Source organism: Brienomyrus brachyistius, unplaced genomic scaffold, assembly GCF_023856365.1.
Source record: "Brienomyrus brachyistius isolate T26 unplaced genomic scaffold, BBRACH_0.4 scaffold63, whole genome shotgun sequence".
Taxonomy (NCBI): domain Eukaryota; kingdom Metazoa; phylum Chordata; class Actinopteri; order Osteoglossiformes; family Mormyridae; genus Brienomyrus; species Brienomyrus brachyistius.
This window is the reverse complement of record NW_026042338.1, coordinates 1,326,582-1,346,652: the sequence shown is the minus strand read 5'-3', so window position 1 is coordinate 1,346,652 and position 20,071 is coordinate 1,326,582. Positions and strand designations below refer to the sequence as shown.

At 46.3% G+C, this 20,071-nt stretch overlaps 2 protein-coding genes across 9 annotated transcripts in view; one reads left to right on the top strand and one right to left on the bottom strand.

Annotated features, from left to right (window-relative positions):
- The window catches only part of LOC125725260 (uncharacterized), a 202,679-nt gene that overhangs the window by 57,103 nt on the left and 125,505 nt on the right, over window positions 1-20,071 (top strand). The window lies entirely within an intron of this gene.
- The window catches only part of LOC125725222 (NACHT, LRR and PYD domains-containing protein 3-like), a 53,845-nt gene continuing 44,014 nt past the window's right edge, over window positions 10,241-20,071 (bottom strand). For 7 of the 8 annotated variants that reach the window (XM_049001967.1, XM_049001965.1, XM_049001968.1 and 4 more), the window contains 3 exons: window positions 13,141-13,314; window positions 12,977-13,023; window positions 10,241-11,587 (listed from right to left, as the gene is read on the bottom strand). In XM_049001967.1, coding sequence (XP_048857924.1) covers window positions 11,064-11,587; window positions 12,977-13,023; window positions 13,141-13,314 — 745 coding nt within the window. In that variant the 3' untranslated portion in view covers window positions 10,241-11,063. Of the gene's footprint in view, window positions 11,588-12,976; window positions 13,024-13,140; window positions 13,315-19,253; window positions 19,303-20,071 lie in introns of those variants that run through there. The other variant, XM_049001971.1, reaches the window with a different exon arrangement.

The window sequence follows — 20,071 nt, the reverse complement described above, 5'->3', positions numbered from 1 at the left end:
TACAAATGATGAACAAATACAGTAACTGTTATGATTAAGAATGAACGAACGTGGGATCAGTATATAACTAATACTTTCTGGTTAATTAATAAATTAAGTAAGAGTGTACTACTTCAGGGGCGGCATGGTGGTGCTGTCATGCCCGGCTCGTACGATCCTCGTGTGTGCCACGCCCCCTGATTACCCACGTGTGCTTCCCTGATCTTGCCCAGCTGTGTCCACTTATTTTCGCCCAATCTCATCTATTTCAGTCCATGTCTTGCCTTAATTTCTGGTCTGTCATTGATGTTAGTTAGTCTTAGTGCTGTCTGCTCCGTCCCGATCCCGAATAAATCCTCGTTTTCCCCGTACTCCGCCTGCTTCCTGCCCGCTTCTCAGACTGTGCGCACTACCCGCTTTAACCAGCGGACTCTGACAGGTGCACTGGTTAGCTCTGTTGCCTCACACCTCTGGGACCCGGGTTCGAGTCTCCGCCTGGGTCATATGTGTGTGGAATTTGCATGTTCTCCCCATGTCGTCGTGGGGTTTCCCCCCACAGTCCAAAAACATGCTGAGGCTAACTGGAGTTGCTAAATTGCCCGTAGGTGTGTGTGTCAGAATGAATGGTGTGTGAGTGTGCCCTGCGACAGGCTGGCCCCTCATCCTGGGTTGTTCCCTGCCTTGTGCACATTGCTTCCGGGATAGGCTCCGGACCCCCCGCGACCCAGTAGGATAAGCGGTTTGGAAAATAGATGGATGGATGTACTACTACATTATTTGTGCCCCCTCAAGTAAAGTGTTGCTCCTAACTCATCTGATCTTTTTATATGTTGTTAAAACATACTGAATTAATCCCTGCAAGAAATTCTTTGAGGGGGTTAGAGAGAAAATGCAGGAGACTGAATCCAGGACCTCAGCTATATCTTTTTTAAGTGTTTACGTGTAAACAGTCAAGACTTAACTATATGGGCTCATACTAAAATTAAAAATTCATGGCAAAGTGTTACTCCATTTTGAACAATATGAGCAGAGTATGCACAACCTTTTTATGTGAGACACAGCTATATGCACTATATATTTGTGCTTCCCCTAGACTTCCTGAGACCTTAAATAGTGTGACATTTGCAATAGCGAAAGCCTTCGTTTTAAAGATGACTTTTCATGTTTTCACTTGAAATCATGTGGAAAGATCACATCTCCACCCACAAAGCTCTTTCATATTTCCTGCGAGCCTGCTGCAGTGGGCTCTTGGGCAGGCAATATTGTATGTTACAGACCAATAAAGGAGGATCACTGTTTGAGGGTACTATTATAGCACTTGAATTATATTACTTATTATCCTCAGTCTTGATAGAATGGTACACTTCATTGATAAGGACCTACAGTGGTCTGTCAGTAAACCTACAGCTTGGACCACTACCTTAATTTCAGATCAGGTCAGGTCAGGTTGGGGAGATTGCACTGGAATAGGGTAGTAGGGACCTTGCGAGCTGGATCACCCTCAGGGAATCATGTCACATGGTCATAGTGCTGTACCTGACACTTACAATGCAGGTAACCTGACTCACGCGGGACTCCCTGAGCAACCACTCATTTGACACGAAGTCAAACCAGTGGTACCCAAGGATTCTCCGAAGAGACACAGTACCAAAGGAGTCCAGTCTTCATCTCTGGTCACTGGATAACTTCCATGTCTAGCAGCCACACAGCAAAATAAGGAGCACCAGGAGTCTAAAGACCTTCACCGTTTTACAAAAATATCAGGAGTGCCACAGACCCCATTCCAGCGACTACATGACCCCCATGCTCTCCCAATCCATCTACTGACATGATAGGAAGAGGCACGAGAGACATGAATGTCACTGCTGAGGTAAGTGATCCTCTCAAGGTTGACATTCTCTCTTTTTCTGAACTACATTTCACTGTAAACAGTACATCTACTGTAGATTCCCATTCATATTCCATTACTGCTTCTCCAGTACAGGGAACTGCTGTGCTGGGAGCTTACAACAGGACCCCAGGTACCCAGAGTAGTATACACACAGTCATAGTTCACACAGTCTGTTGATGGAAACTAGTGAACACAGAAAACTTGCAACATTATACAAAACAAGCTCATGTCTGGATGTCTGCAAAGACCCCTATGAAGAGAAACAGAGAGGACCCTGAAACTTTGCCTGGATTAGGGTTAACAGGGTCCTTCCCAGGGGCGATTTTAGCCCATTTTTGGGGCTGCTTCAGCATTCAGTAAATGGATGTATAAAGACTCCATTCTATATTCATATTATATTATACATACACATTAAAAGTGAATCCCTGTCCAAAAAATGCACTCCGTTTACTTTTTACTCACTATTAGCATCATTCATTACTCTCCTCCGGTAATTAAGGTTAGGATGTGTATTTTTTTATTCCAATCCATTCTTCTTTTGCAGTTGTGGTCTTTTGCAGCATTTTTTAAAAAACCTTTATCAAATTTGATGGTCTTGTTAAAGACTTTTCCAAAAAGTGTTTTGCTTTTCTTACACAAATGTTGGAATTAAAATGTTAAAATGTACAAAACAGTCATGTCATGTTTTTTGACAAGGACCCAGGCACAGAGAAACTCTTAGGATTTAATAAAGAAATTTGCAGACTTGCACAGAAATGGTAAAATGATGACTGATGACGGAGACGAAGACAACAGACGAAAAGGACAGGGAGGAACAGGGGTTTAAATGCACAAAGGAGACAGTCAGATAGAACTCGGGACAACTGGAGACATTTAAGGATGCGGGGACTGAAAGAGGCAGGGAAAAAGTCTCATTGTGACGAGTAAAGTGTATCTTGCCTTGCTGGGCAGCTCCCTGGGTGCTCAGAACCCCCAAAGCTCTGAACCTAGAATCGCCCCTGCACTACAGTTTTGCAGTCTGTTCTGCCAAACAATGTATTAAAAAGTGTAGTGTTATACATGACACTGTAATTAATTCAAGAGATGTACAATCAAGTTATAATAGTGTGATTATCATAATCACACAAATATATGAATTCCTCCGATGCTGAATTAAACAACCCTTCATGCTGTCCCTTATGTGAATTAGTAAAAATTTCCACACCTTTTTCACTATAGCCAACCATTCTCTCCATAGTCATATGCAATTCCAATTCCCCCTTTTATTTATTTTATGGCAGACAGACAGCAGTGTTTCCCCTATCATTATATTAGGGTGCCCCCCTGCAGAAGGTCAAGTTCATCTTATTTAATTACATTTTCTATATAGCGTCAGATCACAGCAGAAGTCATTTACTGTAAGGTTACCTTTACTATAGAAGAGCTCTATACATTGTCCTTTTAATAAACAGATTAAATAGCCTTTTGTTATTTATCTTATTTGCACAACAGCTTGTCATTTTTGTCTCTATACCAGAGGTGCCCAATACATCGATCGCGATCTACTGGTCGATCGCAAAGAGTGAGTAGATCGCATGACATAAAAAATAGAGGAAGGATGATGCGATCAACCGCGCCAGCTGCTGTGAAACTCCAGTAAGCAACCAAGTCGCCTCCAATTTATTTCTACTAAACTTAAGAGAGGGTATAAAACTGAATGGGGGAGCAGGACCAAGTACGAAGCCAATAACCTACCACTTCCATACGGAATGAAAGGAGGAGTATTTTTTCCCCACAAGGTCATATTCGAAGTGCGTTTGTTTCATCTGTCAGTCTACCATTGCTATTCCGAAGAAGGGAAATGTGGAGCGGCGTTTTCGGACTGCTCATAAAAACTATGGCATTAACTTCCTTCCGAAAAGCGAGCTAGAAAGAGAAAGGTGAAGGAACTAAAATCCCAGTTCAATTAAAAAATAATGCATTTATGCCAAAGGGAAATTAATAATAATGATAAACAATATTAAATGATAACAATAATAATAACAACAATAAATAATAACTATCACGGGACGCTCGCGATCGCTCGGTGAGCGTGCAGGCGGGCGACGAGCAGGAACAGGCAAGCAGGCAAAGTTTGGTAAACCGGGGTTTAATTGGGAGACGGGGACCAGGATACAGCAGACACTGACTGACATCATTGACGGACGAAGGACTCGGTAAGACACGGACTGAAATACAAAGGACTGATTGAAAATAGACACAGCTGGATACAAATCGGGAAAGAACACGTGGGTAATCCGGGGGCGTGGCACACACGAGGAGCCGACGAGCAGGGCATGACAGAACTCCCCCCAAAGGCGCGCTTCACCGGGCGCGCCAGGGAGGAGGCGACAGACGGGACACGGGAACCGGGACCTGGAGCAAAAAAAACAGAACCATCAACGAGAGACGGGAAACAGGACTGAGGCACAAAACAGGGCAAGCGACAGGACATGAGACAGGAGCTGACAAAGGACAGGGAATGCAGAAAGACAAACCAGGAAAGGGGACACAGCGGGAACAGGAGGAACAAAAGGACCAGGAGTGAACGAAGGGAACAGAGGAGGACGAGGAGCAGAGACAGGAGGAACAAAGGGGAGCCCGAGGGAGACCCAGCGGGCGACGGGCGGCAGCCGGAGGGGCCGCAGACGGCCGGGAGGCCGGAGCCGGAGGGGACCTCGGAGGGGCAGAGGAGGCAGGGCGAGGGACCCGCGGAGGGGCCAGGGAGGGAGCAGGAGGGAGCACCGGGGAAGGGGACGAGGGAGCTGGAAGGGGCCAGGGCGAAGGCAAGGCGAGGGGGGGAGCCGCCACAGGCGGCGACGTCCTCCGATGGGCCGAAGGTGGGGGCCCCGCAGGCGACCGAGGAGCCGCCGTCGGGGAGCCCCCCGGCGACCGACCAGGCACCGGAGAGGGGAGCGAGGCAGGGCGACGAGGCACCGGAGAGGGACCCGCAGGCGACAGCCGACCCGGAGGGCCAGGACCCACGGGAGCCAACCGAGCCCCAGCGCAGGCGAGGCAGGGCGAGCCAGGGGGCAGGGCGGGCGGGACCCCAGCCCTGCGTCTGTGTCCCCTCCCCTTGCGGGACACAGACATGCCGACCCCTGCTCGGGGTCGACGTCTCCGGGGTGAGGACAAAGGATTCAATAGTGCGGTCCCCGAGGGGTCCCATTCAAGCTCCTCCACCTCCAAGAGGGAGGAGCCAAGATGGAGTCTTCCGGGACCACCTCGGGGACTAGGGCGAAAGGAACCGGGGCAATAGGCGGAGGGGGCGCCTCTGGAGCTGCTGCAGGCGGAGGGGGCGCCTCGGGAGCTGCTGCAGGCGGAGGGGGCGCCTCGGGAGCTGCTGCAGGCGGAGGGGGCGCCTCGGGAGCTGCTGCAGGCGGAGGGGGCGCCTCGGGAGCTGGAGCGCGGTCGGGAGCTGGAGCGCGGTCGGGAACTGGAGCTGCAGGCTGTGGGGGCACCTGCCCGGGAGCTGCAGGCTGCTGCAGTGGGGGCGCCTGCCCGGGAGCTGCAGGCTGAAGAGGAAGCAGCTGCGCAGGCAGCAGGGGCGGCTGCGCTGGTGGCAGCGGCGGCTGCGCAGGCGGCTGTGCAGGCGGCAGCGCAGGCGGCTGCGCAGGCGGCTGCACGGGAGCGGGGTCCGCGGGGCGGCGGCGGCTGCACGGGAGCGGGGTCCGCCGGCAGTAACGGAGGGAGCTCCTCCGCATCGGCGATCGCCGGTCTCTTCCTCCTCCTCCTCCTCTGGCGCCTGGCGGGAAGCGGCGCGACGTCCGTGAAAACGGACGGCGGAAGAAAGGCTTCCGGCTCCAGGTAAGGGAAGAGGTAGGGTTCCTCCTCCTCTTCGTCCTCGCTTGATGGCCAGAACATTACACTGAACAGTACAGTACACTGGGCAGGTTTTCCTAGGGATCGGCCCCAGGACTGGGGCTAGGACGGGTACCCTCGTCTTGTCCTCTGAAGGGAGCCAAAGCTTGGAGAGCGAGCAGGCTCCCAGGCGGATCGGCTCTTCCGGGATCCTCCTCCCTCTCCGCTTACTTTTCTTCTTTGGGTCCGTCATTCTGTCACGGGACGCTCGCGATCGCTTGGTGAGCGTGCAGATCATTTTGACTTGGTCATTTATAAGTAGCTCGCAAGCTGAAAAAGTGTGGACACCCCTGCTCTACACTTTCGCGCATGGCGGAGTTCCGTCCCGATGCGCGCTCACAGACACGTGCGCGCACACACAGGTGAGCACACTCCCACCAGCAGACAGAGCGCGCGTCAGAAAATATGTAGCGTCAGCCACCTGAAAAGCAGAGAAAAATATCTGCATTTTTCAAACGCTCCCAGGGTGATAAAGATGTTTCACAATGGAATTTTCTGCTTTAAACTATCACCATTTTATGCTATCAGCTATCGTTTTTAAAGCCTAACAGTTAATATATTTTCAGCTCAAGCCAAACATCCGCAATAGGCTGCCAGGAGACCATCTTGTAGCTTGCATGCGGATCTCAATAAATAGGCCTGACGTTTCTGACTTCTCATGTCAAGAGGCTCTAGAAATGTTCTTCTCTTTTTTCCCCTTGTCCTGTCCGGCAGCTTTAGCAGAATCATGGTATGAATGCACTGCTGTGCCAAACATGCTTGCTTTACCATGAGGGGCTCTATAAACTCCGTATAGGCCCCTCATGTTGATCTATTTCTTTTTATTTGAATTTTATTTATTTATTTCAGTTTCATCATGTAAAAACATTGCAGTGGGTGAGCTGGCCGTAGTGGAGGGACATATTAGGAGGGGAAAAAAGAAGGAAAAGGAGAAAAAAAAGACAGGAAAAATAAAAAAAGGAGTGGATAGATTCAGAAAGGAATAAACAAAATTATAGCGTGCAGAAAGTAACACAACTATACAAGCATATAAAATCTTAGTATGTGCTTGGATGGGTGCGTGCAAGTGTATGTACATGTGTGCTCAATTGTGTAGGCGAGATGCAGGCTAGCGTGCGTGCCCACTCACTCAGAGGTAGAGTGTTGGATGCGTGTGGAGATGTATGAGACTGTATGTAGTGTAGGAGTGAGTATGACTGTTGAGAAACTAAGATGAATTTAAAATTGACGGGCGCTGCTTGTGAACAGCTCTCCTAAGATGACTTTTAGGGACATCCTAAGGACGTCTAGAGGACCAGTTATGGACCTTTTAAGGACATTTTCAGGACATTCTGTGAACATATTATGTGCATTAAGCCCAGGTAAATCCCTTTTTCTAAATAATTAATATTTGACATTTTGCCAGTAATGCTAGGGACATAAACAAGGGACAGCCTGGGGATGCCCTTTGGAGGGCCAGCTCAATGTCCTTTATTGGGTACATTCTTAGGATGACCATGTTACTGATGTGCTGCTGTGGCCAACATTTTACCCCATACTGTGGTCTGTGTGGATCCCAATGTCTCAGTGCAGTGATGGGGACACCGTACCGTAATCAGGGCTATGAGGAGTTTAAATCAATGTTGCAAAAAAGGTCCAATACCACTGCAGCCAAGAAAAGCAGGCAGGCTTGTTGGCACAGGTATTGCCGACCGAGTAAATGCATAAATAAAATAAAATATCTCACAACCAAGTATTAGACTATGAAGTATTGTCTGAAAAGAATTAAAATACTGTTAATAAATACAGAGCATCACAGATGCGACACAATTAAGAAGTAAGCCTATTATTTGCTGTTAAGTAATGCAATGCTCCTTAAAATTCCATTACTGTGATGTTACTCATAATGTAAACCTAATGTTAACAATAACTTAACTGGTACGATTTCACATGCAATAGTAGTAATAGAAAAAGGTGTATGTTAATATTACACTTAATGGAAGATGAGCCATTGTTTAACAAACAAATGATTTACAACAGGACAAAACATAAGCATATGTGTAGTGAAAAAACGACTAGGAGTCCGTCACCGCAGTTAACATATTCGATATTCAGTTTTCTGGCTTTAATAACATTTAACAGAAGTAATGTGGGGCGTTTTAATTACAGAATTGTGATGTCCAGTACACAGACAACGATGTACACGGATTATTTTTGCGCTTCAAACCATTTCGTGATTTGTGCAAAATCGTATTTATAGGTAATATAATAGGTCCTGTCAGCTGTAATGACATGGTGGTTTAGCATTTTGGCCTCATGGCGACTGCTGCACACCCCTTTGTTTCCCAGATTGCTTTACATATGAATTTTAATTAATTCGTTTATGTTCGAATGTATCCGTATAATGTGCAATGGATCAATACATGAATGGGTTAATAACTTTGAAACTAGACAAGACAGGCACATTGTCTGCCTGGTCATTGGACAAAGTGTGCTTTGATCATTGGACAACAGGGAACAATGCACACCTCTTGGGTTTCAGAATAACTTTCTCTCTAACAGTTATTAATTAATACATTGTATGCATATTATATGCCACTGCTCCATTTCATACATATTGACAGAGAGAGTCCCTCACGATTCGTGCGCTAATGTAGTTGGAGGGGCGGTGCTCATATATGGCTGACTTACGCAGAAACATTGACTTAACCAAGAACAAAAACTGCTCGAAAGTTTTGAGACTTAGCGTAAATTACCATAGTAACATTTCTCGACTAAAACCTACCTACCTTTCGTTGTACGGGTTAATCGCGAAATTACACCACACGTCATCAAGTTACTCGCAAAGTTACCCCGATAAGCCAGATACCCCGCTTCGTAGTACAGGCCACAGGGCGCGGCCATCTTTGTTTACACTCGGCTCCGGGACGCAGCCATCTTTGTTTAAATGGGCGTGGCAAGGGTGCATGGGCACATGCCTTTACTGTCTTACGGGGGCATAACCAGACCTTTTACAGTGGGCTGGTGGTGGCAAGGCTGCCTGGGCACCTGTCCGTCCTGTCTGAGGAGGGCATAACCAGACCTTTTACAGTGGGGTGGGGGTGGCAAGGTTGTCTGGGCACCTGCCCCTTCTGTCCGAGGGAGGAGCACCCAGAACTTTTACAGTGTGGTGGGGGTGTTGAAAAGCTGCCTGGGCACCTGTCCGTTCTGTCTGACAGGGTCATAACCAGACCTTTTACAATGGGGTGGGGGGTGGCAAGGGTGTCTGGGCACCTGCCTTATCTGTCTGACGGGGAGTAGCCAGATCTTTTACAGTGGGGTGCGCGGGGGTATGTGTGCCTGGGCACCTGCCCGTTCTGTCTGACGGGGGCATAACCAGACCTTTTACAGTGGGTTGGGGGTGGCAAGTTTGTCTGGGTAGCTGCCCCTTGTGTCCGACGGGGGAGTAGCCAGACCTTTCACAGTGGGGTGGGGGTGGCTAAGGTGCTTGGGAACATGCCTTTTCCGTCTGAGGGGGGAATAACCAGACCTTTTACAGTGGGGTGGGGGTGGCAAGGCTGCCTGGGCTCCTGCCCGTTCTGTCTGACAGGGGCATAACCAGACCATTTACAGTGGGCTGTGGGTGGCAAGGGTGCCTGGGCACCTGCCCGTTCTGTCCGAAGAGGGCATAACCATATCTTTTACAGTGGGGTGGGGGTGGCAAGGTTGTCTGGGCACCTCCCTATTCTGTCCGACGGTGGAACTACCAGACCTATTTCAGTGGGGTGGGGGGGGAGGTAAGGGACCCTGGACACCTGCCCATCCTGTCTGAGGGGGGCATAACCAGACCTTTTACAGTGGGATGGGGGTGGCAAGGCTCCCTGGGCACCTGCCCCTTCTATCCTATGGGGGAGTAATCAGACCTTTTACAGTGGGGTGGGGGGGGGGTAAGGGTGCCTGGGCACCTGCCTATTCTGTATGACGGGGGAGCAACCAGACCTTTTAGAGTGGGGTGGGGGTGGCAAGGGTCTCTGGGTACCTGCCCCTTCTGTCCGATGGGGGAGTAACCAGACCTTTTACAGTGTGGTGGGGGGGGGGGGGGTAAGGGTGCCTGGACACCTGCCCGTTGTCTGATGGGGGCATAACTAGACCTTTTACAGTGGGGTGGGGGTGGCAAGGCTGCCTGGGCACCCGCCTGTTCTGTCCAACTGGGGAGCAACCAGACCTATTACTGGGGGGTGGGGGTGGCAAGGGTGTTAATTATTTAACAAATCAAATTTCTTTATTTATTTAAATATATTAATAATAATTTTATTTACTTTAATCCACTGAACCAGGACATAATTATATTTTCCAGTTTTTTTTTCGGTCTGTTATGTCTCCAGTTAAATGATTATTATACACATTGATTGATTGTCATTGTGTCAGTTATGTTCAGCTGCAGTAATACAGTGAATTTAACTTAATCCAGCAGACTGTGGTTTCATTATGTTACTCAGTTATGCTTTGGGTGACGCTGAAGCAGGACATTAATAGGACAGAACAGAAAGCCTTTACTGTCATTGTACAGGGAGGGAATACAGTAAATGGACAAAAATATATAAAATGTACATATACAGGGGAGAGGGAAAGCCCCCCCTCAATCAGGATTACATTTAGTTACATTTTAGTCAAAGAAAAAAACTATGAAACTATATTTTTGATGTTATTCAGCTCACTGAAGACAGTCATTTATTGTTTGTCAAACACACAGTACTGTGCAAAAGTCTTAGTCAGTCCAAAGAAATGTTTAAAGCTGTTTATCTGGGTAGCAAGTGTACTTTGGCTTAGAACAAAAAACACAATTTAATATTAGAATGTGTGCAAATTAAAAGTAACACAATAAAAACTAGTAATAATTTTTTCTGTGTTCTAAAAAGTTACTGATATCTAGTTGGATGGCTAGATGAACACCGCTTCAGTTCCCAAACTTGTCTTCAGGGGCACATCAGCCGTTCTACGATTTTGTTAAATTTCCCCAAAAGCTCAATTAAATAATTGAATATATCGATTCAAAAAGTCAGTGAGAGATTGACTAGCTGTATGAGGTCTGCTAGTGGCCAAGTCAAAAAATACATGGCTGCACTGGACGGTCGCTGCAAATACTGATGATTTTAGCAGAGCTTCTGAAATGGCGAAGCTGACACACTTTGACAGGCATCATATCATAGTTTTACACCAACAGGAGGATAATCTAAACATCATTTTCTTTGCCTGCCTAAGACTTTTGCACAGTTCTGTACATTTCAGAGTAAAAAGGATAATAAAGGTTAAAAAGCAGAGATTTTACCTTTTTGCCAGGAGAACCAGCAACACATCACAGTGATACTGAGGAGTTTCTATAAACCCCAAACCCTGGATAGAGGGACTCAGTGAATGAGGAGGTGAATCTGTGCAGGGGGGTCAGTCCATCAGAGGAGACTCTGTAGAAGGACAGAGCACCAGCCCCCCAGTCCAGATACACTCCTACTCTGCGGGAGCCTGAGGGCTCTATGGATATGAGAGTCTCTTTATTATTGTGCCAGACAGAATAACTGACAGTATCACAGTACAGACACCATGACTTGTCACTGTCTCCAAGCTGACAGTCATAACTCCCTCCTTTCCTCCCGATCCCTTTATAAGTCACTCCTATCCAGCCTTCATCTCCATCCCACTCAGTCTCCCAGTAACAGCGGCCAGTCAGACTCTCTCTGCACAGAACTTGAGGGCACCAGTCATCAAATCTCTCTGGATGATCAGGATATGGCTGCTCTGCCCCCCGTGTCACCTTCCTGTTCCCCCCTGACAGAGACAGGAATCTGTTTGCTGTGTTGGGGTCCAGCGTCAGGTGGCAGGAGTCTGTAGGCAGGAGGAAGAATTATTAATCCCATCAGGCCGCCTGTACTTTATGTTTCTGTACGATATAAAAACAGCACAGCTTCCCCTAACGAAGCGGGAACTGAAGTTTATGAAACATGAAGTGGGCGCGCGACGGCGGTGGGAAGAGCCGCCAAAATGGGGCGCGAGCTAAACTAACAGCTTAATTACGGAGAAATAAAATTACAAAGCCAGTGTTGCCAACTTAGCGACTTTTCAGACCCCCTTGACGACTTTTCTTCCAAAAAGCGCCTAGCAACAAATCTAGTGACTTTTGGACAAACCTTAGCAACTTTCCAAATGTCGCCAGCACTGTCCTGTAAGCGTGAGGTCTTGCTTTCCCGGTACAGTTACTCACCTCCCTGTGTCTGCTCTGATCAGTGAGCGCTAGCTCCGGCTGAAAGGAGCAGCATATTCCTGTGACCGAACGGCAGCTGACATGGATGTGAATGAGCTGCGCATGTGCAAATGGGGTTGCCACGGACCAATCCCTTACCTGCTTTTCCTTTTAATATTCATGAGTGAAGCCCTACACGATTGGCTGGCTGATTAATATTTATGAGAGGGGCACTACCTCATTGGCCATTGAACATCGACATGTGCTGCCTGTTTCTTCTGCCTAAGGTAGGGGTGTCCAAATCCAGTCCTGGGGGGCCGGAGCCTGTGTAGCAAAGTTCTTTCCCTGATCCACCATAAATGATTCAGCTCAAGAGCTGTGTGGTTATTAGCACAAGGAGATGAATCAGGTGTGTTAAATGAGGAGAAACCCAAAAATGTGCAGGACTCTGGCCCTCCAGGACTGGATTTGGGCTCCCCTGGTTTAAGGGATTCAGTGACCAATCAGTAATATTCTCTCATGAATATTAAGGTATGTTCCAGAACCACCCTGTAAAAATGCAAATTCACATTTTGCACTTGAGGAGAGAGTCCGGTCTCACTGCCTACAGGTGCCTCCTTAGGACAATACTAACGAATCTCACACAGAAAACACATACACTCACAGCATCCACAAAAAGAACAAATGCAAAGGATTCTTTTTTTGTGAAATTAAAGATGTATAATTAATTCAGAATATATTTAACCACCCTACACTCCCACACAAACACGAAGATAATACAAGCAGCTATAAAGCATTTGTAAAAAATGTTTTTAAAAACGATTAAATGAATTGATAGTGTTTTTGGTGATGATTCTGATATTTTGTTTCTCGTTTGGATGTTTGTCTAAAATGACATGAAACTCACCTTAACACAAACATGGAAATCCATCTACACACAGTGCAAAAAGCCAGACTCATCACAACAACTGTGTGAATACAACCATAACATAGCATTCATGGTATTATTAATAAAAACATGCAAAGACACTTACATTTCTGTAAGCCTGGTCTGGTCCTGCACTCTCCACCGTGATCCACACTATAGGAGAAGCAGAATGACATAGTACTACTGCTGTATCCATTTATTTATTGGTGCCTCTTCTTCACATACATGCATAAGTATCTGTAGCGTGTCAGACACACACTCTGTACTCACTGCAGCTTCTCCAGTTTACAGCTGGGATCCTTCAGTACAGCAGAGAGCAGCTTCACTCCTGAGTCTCCTGGGTGATTGTAGCTCAGATCCAGCTCTCTCAGGTATGAGGGGTTTGACCTCAGGGCTGAAGCCAGGGAAGAACAGCCTTCTTCTGTGACTCTACAGCCTGACAGTCTGCAGAAAGATGGAAAAAAATCCACAATAAATAAGATCACCTGACCATTACAAGCATTACTTTTAAGCAAAAGTGACTCCTCTAATAAATATTTCAATAATCACGCAAAATTAACATCTTTCGAACATTTTATAAGAACCTATACTTCTCAGAAGAAAAACCAGATCCAGTTGATATAGAATCATTTAAAAATAATCTAGACTTACCCATATTAACCAATGAAACAGCAGATGCCCTTGATGCCAGAGGTGGAGATTTCAGGTCCAGAGAGTACAAATCCAGACCAAGATTTTGTTTCAACCAACCAGTTGAATATAAAGTACCACAGTCAGAGACTCAACTGGTTTGTTGAAACAAAATCTTGGTCTGGATTTGTACTCCTTACACCTGAACTCTCCACCTCTGCTTGATGCACCATTAACATCAGAAGAACTCCATAAGGTCCTCAACCAAATGCCTAACAACCAATCGCCAGACCGGATGGTTACCCTGCAGAAATCTATAAGCCATTACAGTGTTATTGAAACCTGATAAAGACCCAACACAACCCTCCAGTTACCGGCCATTACAGTGTTATTGAAACCTGATAAAGACCAAACACAACCCTCCAGTTACTGGCCATTATAGTGTTATTGAAACCTGATAAAGACCAAACACAACCCTCCAGTTACCGGCCATTACAATGTTTTTATGAAACCCTCAATATATGAAATTTAAATTTCATTAATACCTTTTCAAATCTATCAAACTACACAATAAACTGGAAAAAACACATAATATTTTCACTGTCTGAAGATGCCTAGGATTCAGCTGATCAGGATGGTTCATTTCACACTGGAAATATCCGGTACTTGGGTATCTACATCTACCACAGGCTGTCTGACTTGGTTACCCCTAACTACACCCCCTTATTCAAAACAATAGATGAGTCTCCCACTTAAATCAATAAAAATAAAAATTACTCGTCCAGAATAATTTCAGAAAAATTCTTTCAAATTCTTAACTCATTAATGTCACGTTTTTGCTGGAAAAACAAACACACAAAATCAAACATTCCACATCACAGAAAAGTAAATCTCAAGGTGGATTACAAGCTCATTTTTCTTAATTATTACTTAGCAAATCAACTGCAAGACTTAACTAAATGGTCACACTACAGCAGTAACAGCAGCTCATGCTTACAGCAGGAGCAGCTGTACTGTAAAAATCTCAGACATGCAGACTTACTCAAAATGTCATTAAAGAAACAAAACTGCTTTAACAACACAGTGCTGCCATTTCCACAACACTGACAGCCCAGTGGAAAGCCAGTAAAATCACTAACTGTACTCTCATACTGTTACGCCCTGCTCGTCCGCTCCTCGTGTGTGCCACGCCCCCCTAATTATCCACGTGTGATTACCTGATCGTGCCCAGTCGTGTCTTGTTTCCTGTATTTAAGTTCCTGCTGTGTACTAATCCATTGTCTGTCATTGATGTTAGTAATGTTGGTGAGGTTAGTCGGTGTTTCCTGTCTTCCGTGCCCTGTGTCTTCATTAAAAGCCCTAGTTTACCCCGACTTCTGCTTGTCCGCCTGCTTCCTGCCCGTTCGCCGCTTGCTTGCAAACCGAAGCGTGACACGTACCCTGTAAATACACGCCAATCTGGAATAATCTGGACTTCCTACTTCACAATATCACTATTCACTATCACTAACGGGAACAAAAAGGGATTACACATCTCCACCTCCTTTTCAGTAACAGTCATTTTATGACATTCAAAGACAATCCATAAATACGAATTGAGAATATGCAATTTTTCTAATATTTACTAACTGAAGAATATGCAATTTTTCTAATATTTACTAACTGAATCCAGCATCAAATCCAAAATGGATCTCACACATAATACACTGAATCCTCTTCAGATGAGACAACATTCTGCAACTTAAAAATAAAAACTAACCTCTAAAATATATAATCCTCCATCTGCGACAGACACATTGATATTTGTACCAAAAATTAATTGGAATAAGGACCTTATCTTTTCCCCCAGCTCTGATTTCTGGATGGACGTCTGCAACAACATATTCACAGTGACAAATACTGGCCTTCAGTTCAGTACAAAGTAATTCACATAAAACATGTGACTCAATATAAAAAGTAGTCAGTACTAATACCTGCTCACAGTGTACAATGGGTGTCACAGATAATTATCTGCATGCTCTGTGGGCCTGTATACCTGCTCACAGTGTACAATGGGTGTCACAGATAATTATCTGCATGCTCTGTTAGCCTGTATACCTGTTCACAATGCACCATAGGTGTCACAGATAATTATCTGCATGCTCTGTGGGCCTGTATACCTGCTCACAGTGCACCATGGGTGTCACAGATAATTATCTGCATGCTCTGTTGGCCTGTATACCTGCTCACAGTGCACCATGGGTGTCACAGATAATTATCTGCATGCTCTGTTGGCCTGTATACCTGCTCACAGTGCACCATGGGTGTCACAGATAATTATCTGCATGCTCTGTTGGCCTGTATACCTGCTCACAGTGCACCATGGGTGTCACAGATAATTATCTGCATGCTCTGTGGGCCTGTATACCTGCTCACAGTGCACCATGGGTGTCACAGATAATTACTGTATGTTCTCTATAGGTGAAAGATCTGGACTGCAGACAGGCCAATTCAGCACCCGGGCTCTTCTCCGACGAAGCCATGTGGTTGTAATAGCTGCAGTATGTGGTTTTGCATTGTCCTGCTGAAATACACAAGGCCTTCCCTGAAACAGACGTCCTCTGGAGGGGAGCATGTGTTGCTCTAAAACCTTTATATACCTTTCAGCATTCATAGTTCCTTCCAAAACATGCAAGCTGCCCATACCGTATGCACTTATGCACCCCCATACCATCAGAGATGCTGGCTTTTGAACTGAACGCTGATAACACGCTGGAAGGTCTCCCTCCTCTTTAGCCCGGAGGACACGGCGCCCTTCATTACCAACAAGAATGTCACATTTGGACTCGTCTGACCATAGAACACTTTCCCACTTTGAAACAGTCCATTTCACATGAGTCTTGGCCCACAGGACACGACGGCACTTCTGGACCATGTTCAGATATGACTTCCTTTTTGCATGATAGAGCTTTAGCTGGCATCTGCAGATGGCACGGCGGATTGTGTTTACCGACTGTGCCTTCTGGAAGTATTCCTGGGCCCATTTAGTAATGTCATTGACACAATCATGCCGATGAGTGATGCAGAGTCATCTGAGGGCCCGAAGACCACGGGCATCCAATACAGGTCTTCGGCCTTGTCCCGTTCGCACAGAGATATCTCCAGTTTTTCTCAATTTTTTTGATAGATGATGAGATTTGCAAATCTTTTGCATTTCACGTTGAGGAACATTGTTTTTAAAGTATCCCACAATCTTTTTATTCACTCTTTCACAGATTGGAGAGCCTCTGCCCATGTTAGAGTGTATCTGTGTATTTTATCATATTATTATCCTCCTATATGTGTACGTGCAACCCTTAACAACTAACCCATGGCCCAGAAAGGGTTGCAGACAAGATGTCCTCACAGGGGCCTACCAGATTGTGACGCAGGAATAAGAGACCTTGAGAAAGGAAACAGATTCTGTCAACATAGCAGGGGGCCCACCTTGAGATATGTAATGCTTTGTATTAACCCTGTTTCACAGAGGCCTCACACAGCATTGACTAGTTAAAGACAAGACCCATGTAACCCCTCCCCTACCCTATAAATAAAGAAGCCAAGGGACTGTCCGGTGTGACACTCAACAGAGGCGCAGATACTGTCTGTTGCACCTGAAGTGGGCACCCTTGCGCAAGTAAAACAGAAAGACGTGTGCTGTCTCGATTATTCCTGGGTCCTAGAAGTGGAAGTGTGTGAGTAGTAAGCTGCGGCGCTTCCTCACACAGGAGATTGTAGGAGTGAAAGCTACGGCGCTTTCTCCAACATAACTAGATTGTAGGAGTGAAAGCTACGGCGCTTTCTCCTAACATAAATTGGTCCTTCGAGCCGGATCCGGAGAGAGATACCAGAGGGCGCCGACCAGTCCGCCGACGAACGACACCGAAAGCTGTCAACAGTCTCGCTCATAGGGAGTGAGTGAAAGACCTGCGACGTGAATTCGCCACAGGCCGGTGGTTAGAACCGTTCCCTGACGGCTGGGCTGGCGCCTGACGGGTCCCCGGACAAGAACTAGAACCACTTCGTCATAAAGGAAGGACCAGGTGAGAAGCACGACGCTGCAGCAGGGAAAGCGGGTGTGAGTGAGAGGGCATTAGTGGCCCCATACACCCGACCTAGGTGCAACAACATACTGGTGACCAAGGGAAAAAGGACGGGTTTCATCCCTGAAAACTGACACCGCTGTCTCTTTAGAGGACAGTAGAAGGCCGTGCCAGTGTCCTCCCGAGGTCTCATGCCAGGGACTTGCACTTAGGGGTTATTATTTTTTGTATATACAATAATGGGACAGAGTCAAAGCAAGGTAGAATTGGCGGGTGATGAAAAATTCATGGAAAAATATAAGGAGGGGGCAGGAATAATAAGCAACCAAAAGTGGCAGAAAAAGCATGGGTTTTCAGGAACTCTGAGTACAGAAAATATTCTGAGATTACAGACAGAATTGAAATTAGAAATGATGTCCGGCCGCTGTACAGGCAAGGACAAAGTACAGAAAAGACGAGAATATGTCTTATCCGATGTTTGGTTAGAACAAAGCAAACTCCGTGATATAGCCAGAAAAAAGAAACAGGAGGAGAAAAAGGGGAAGTTGCAAGCGGCCCTTGTTAATATAGACGAGGAAACACCGCCGTCTGCTCCCGCTCCCCCACAGATACCGGCGGCTGGGCCATCGGTTCTGCAACAACCCCCACCATATCACAATAGGCCAGAACTCCCACTCCCTGCTGTGCAGGAAGCGGAAGGAGGGGGATCAAGACCACGCCAAACTAGGGCAACAGACCCGCATTTACGAATGCGAATAAATCCTGAAAATAAAAAAACACAATGGCACCGATCGGAATCCGAAGATGAATCCGAATTGCTTGCTCCCATGGTAGAGGTTGCAAATCCCCGTACAGCCCCAGGTGAAGAGGGCCAGGCCCCACCAGCCACAATATTAGTATACCGCCCCTGGACAGCAGAAGATAGGGCAGCCGCTCTGAAAGGCACCCCACCCATAGAGGACGGAGTGCCTGAATTCTGGTCCGCTATGACTGAGTTACAGGCCAGTTTTCACTTAAATGGAAGAGAGCTATTCTGCTGTTTTAGACAATTACTTAATCATAAATGGGGCCGGGTGGCTGGAGACTTTACTGGACAAGGAGCAAACAATTTGCCCCTCGGTCACGATGACCCACAATTACAACAAGCATTGGGCGACTTGAGACAGAGACTAGAAACAACATTTACAAGACGAGTTGATTACGGGAGAATAGCCCAATGTAAGCAAAAGGAAGGCGAAGAGCCAGAGGATTTCTTGGACAGGGTACGCCCGTTGTTCAGGACAAACTCTGGGATTCCTCATGGGGAGGACGAGAACGGGGTGTACCAACAACAATTAAAATGGGCTTTCCTAGCAGGGTTAAAACCTGAAATAAAGAAGTATATTGATAAATACTGGGTCCATCAAAACACAGGTACAGTGCAGCAAGCCGTTGAGTATGCCCAACACGCTCAGAAAGCTAAAAAAAACTAAACCAGAAGCAACATTCGTAGCCCGAGGAGATCAAATAGTGGCGTATGCAAAACTGAAATACAGGAACAGACAAAACCTCGCGCTGACATTGCACTAACTCCAATTCCAAGCGCCATAACCTTATTTGTCGATGGCTCTGCAGCCAAAGACAGATACGGGGAAAATAAGGTTGGATACGCAGTTGTGACTAAAGACAAAGTAATAGAGGCAGGAGCCTTACCATCCACATGCTCAGCCCAAGCAGCAGAATTATATGCTGTAATCAGAGTCTGTGAAATACATGAAGGACAGGAGATTACAATATATACGGACAGTCAATACGTGTTCTCTGCAGTGCACCACCACGCAGCAGTGTGGAAAAACAGAGGGTTTAAAAGTTCTCAAGGAACAACCTTGACACACGCAGCACTTCTACTTCGATTGTTAGACGTTGTACAAAAACCAAAGACACTCGCGTTATGTAAATGCAAAGCACACCAGACTGATAATTCAGAGGAAACGAAAGGCAATGCGTTTGCTGACCAAGCCGCAAAGGCAGCAGCCCAGCAAACGCCAGAAAAAACAGAGAAGGGGTTATTCCTTATAGAACAAGATGTACTATATGATGCACAACAACAAGCTCCTACGTCAGAGAAAGACAAGTGGATTTCGCGAGGAGCCACACAAGAGAAAGACCTATTCAAGTTAGACGGAAAACCTATCTTACCCCGCAGCCTGTATAAAACCGCCGCGGTTGTGAGTCATGGGGTAACCCATGTCTCAACAGGAGGGATGGTACATATAATACAACAACATTTTTACACTATAAATTTTTCCAATTTTGCAAAAAACTACTGTAGAGCATGCCTTATATGTTGTAAACATAATGCGCAGGGCAATCTAAGACCCAAACGAAGCCAATTCCCTAACCCTACACAACCGTTTCAGGCAATACATATGGACTTTGTGGAATTAACATGGTCACAGGGAGTGAAATACTGCCTAGTGATAATAGACACTTTTTCAAAGTGGGTGGAGATATACCCAGTAAAACACTGT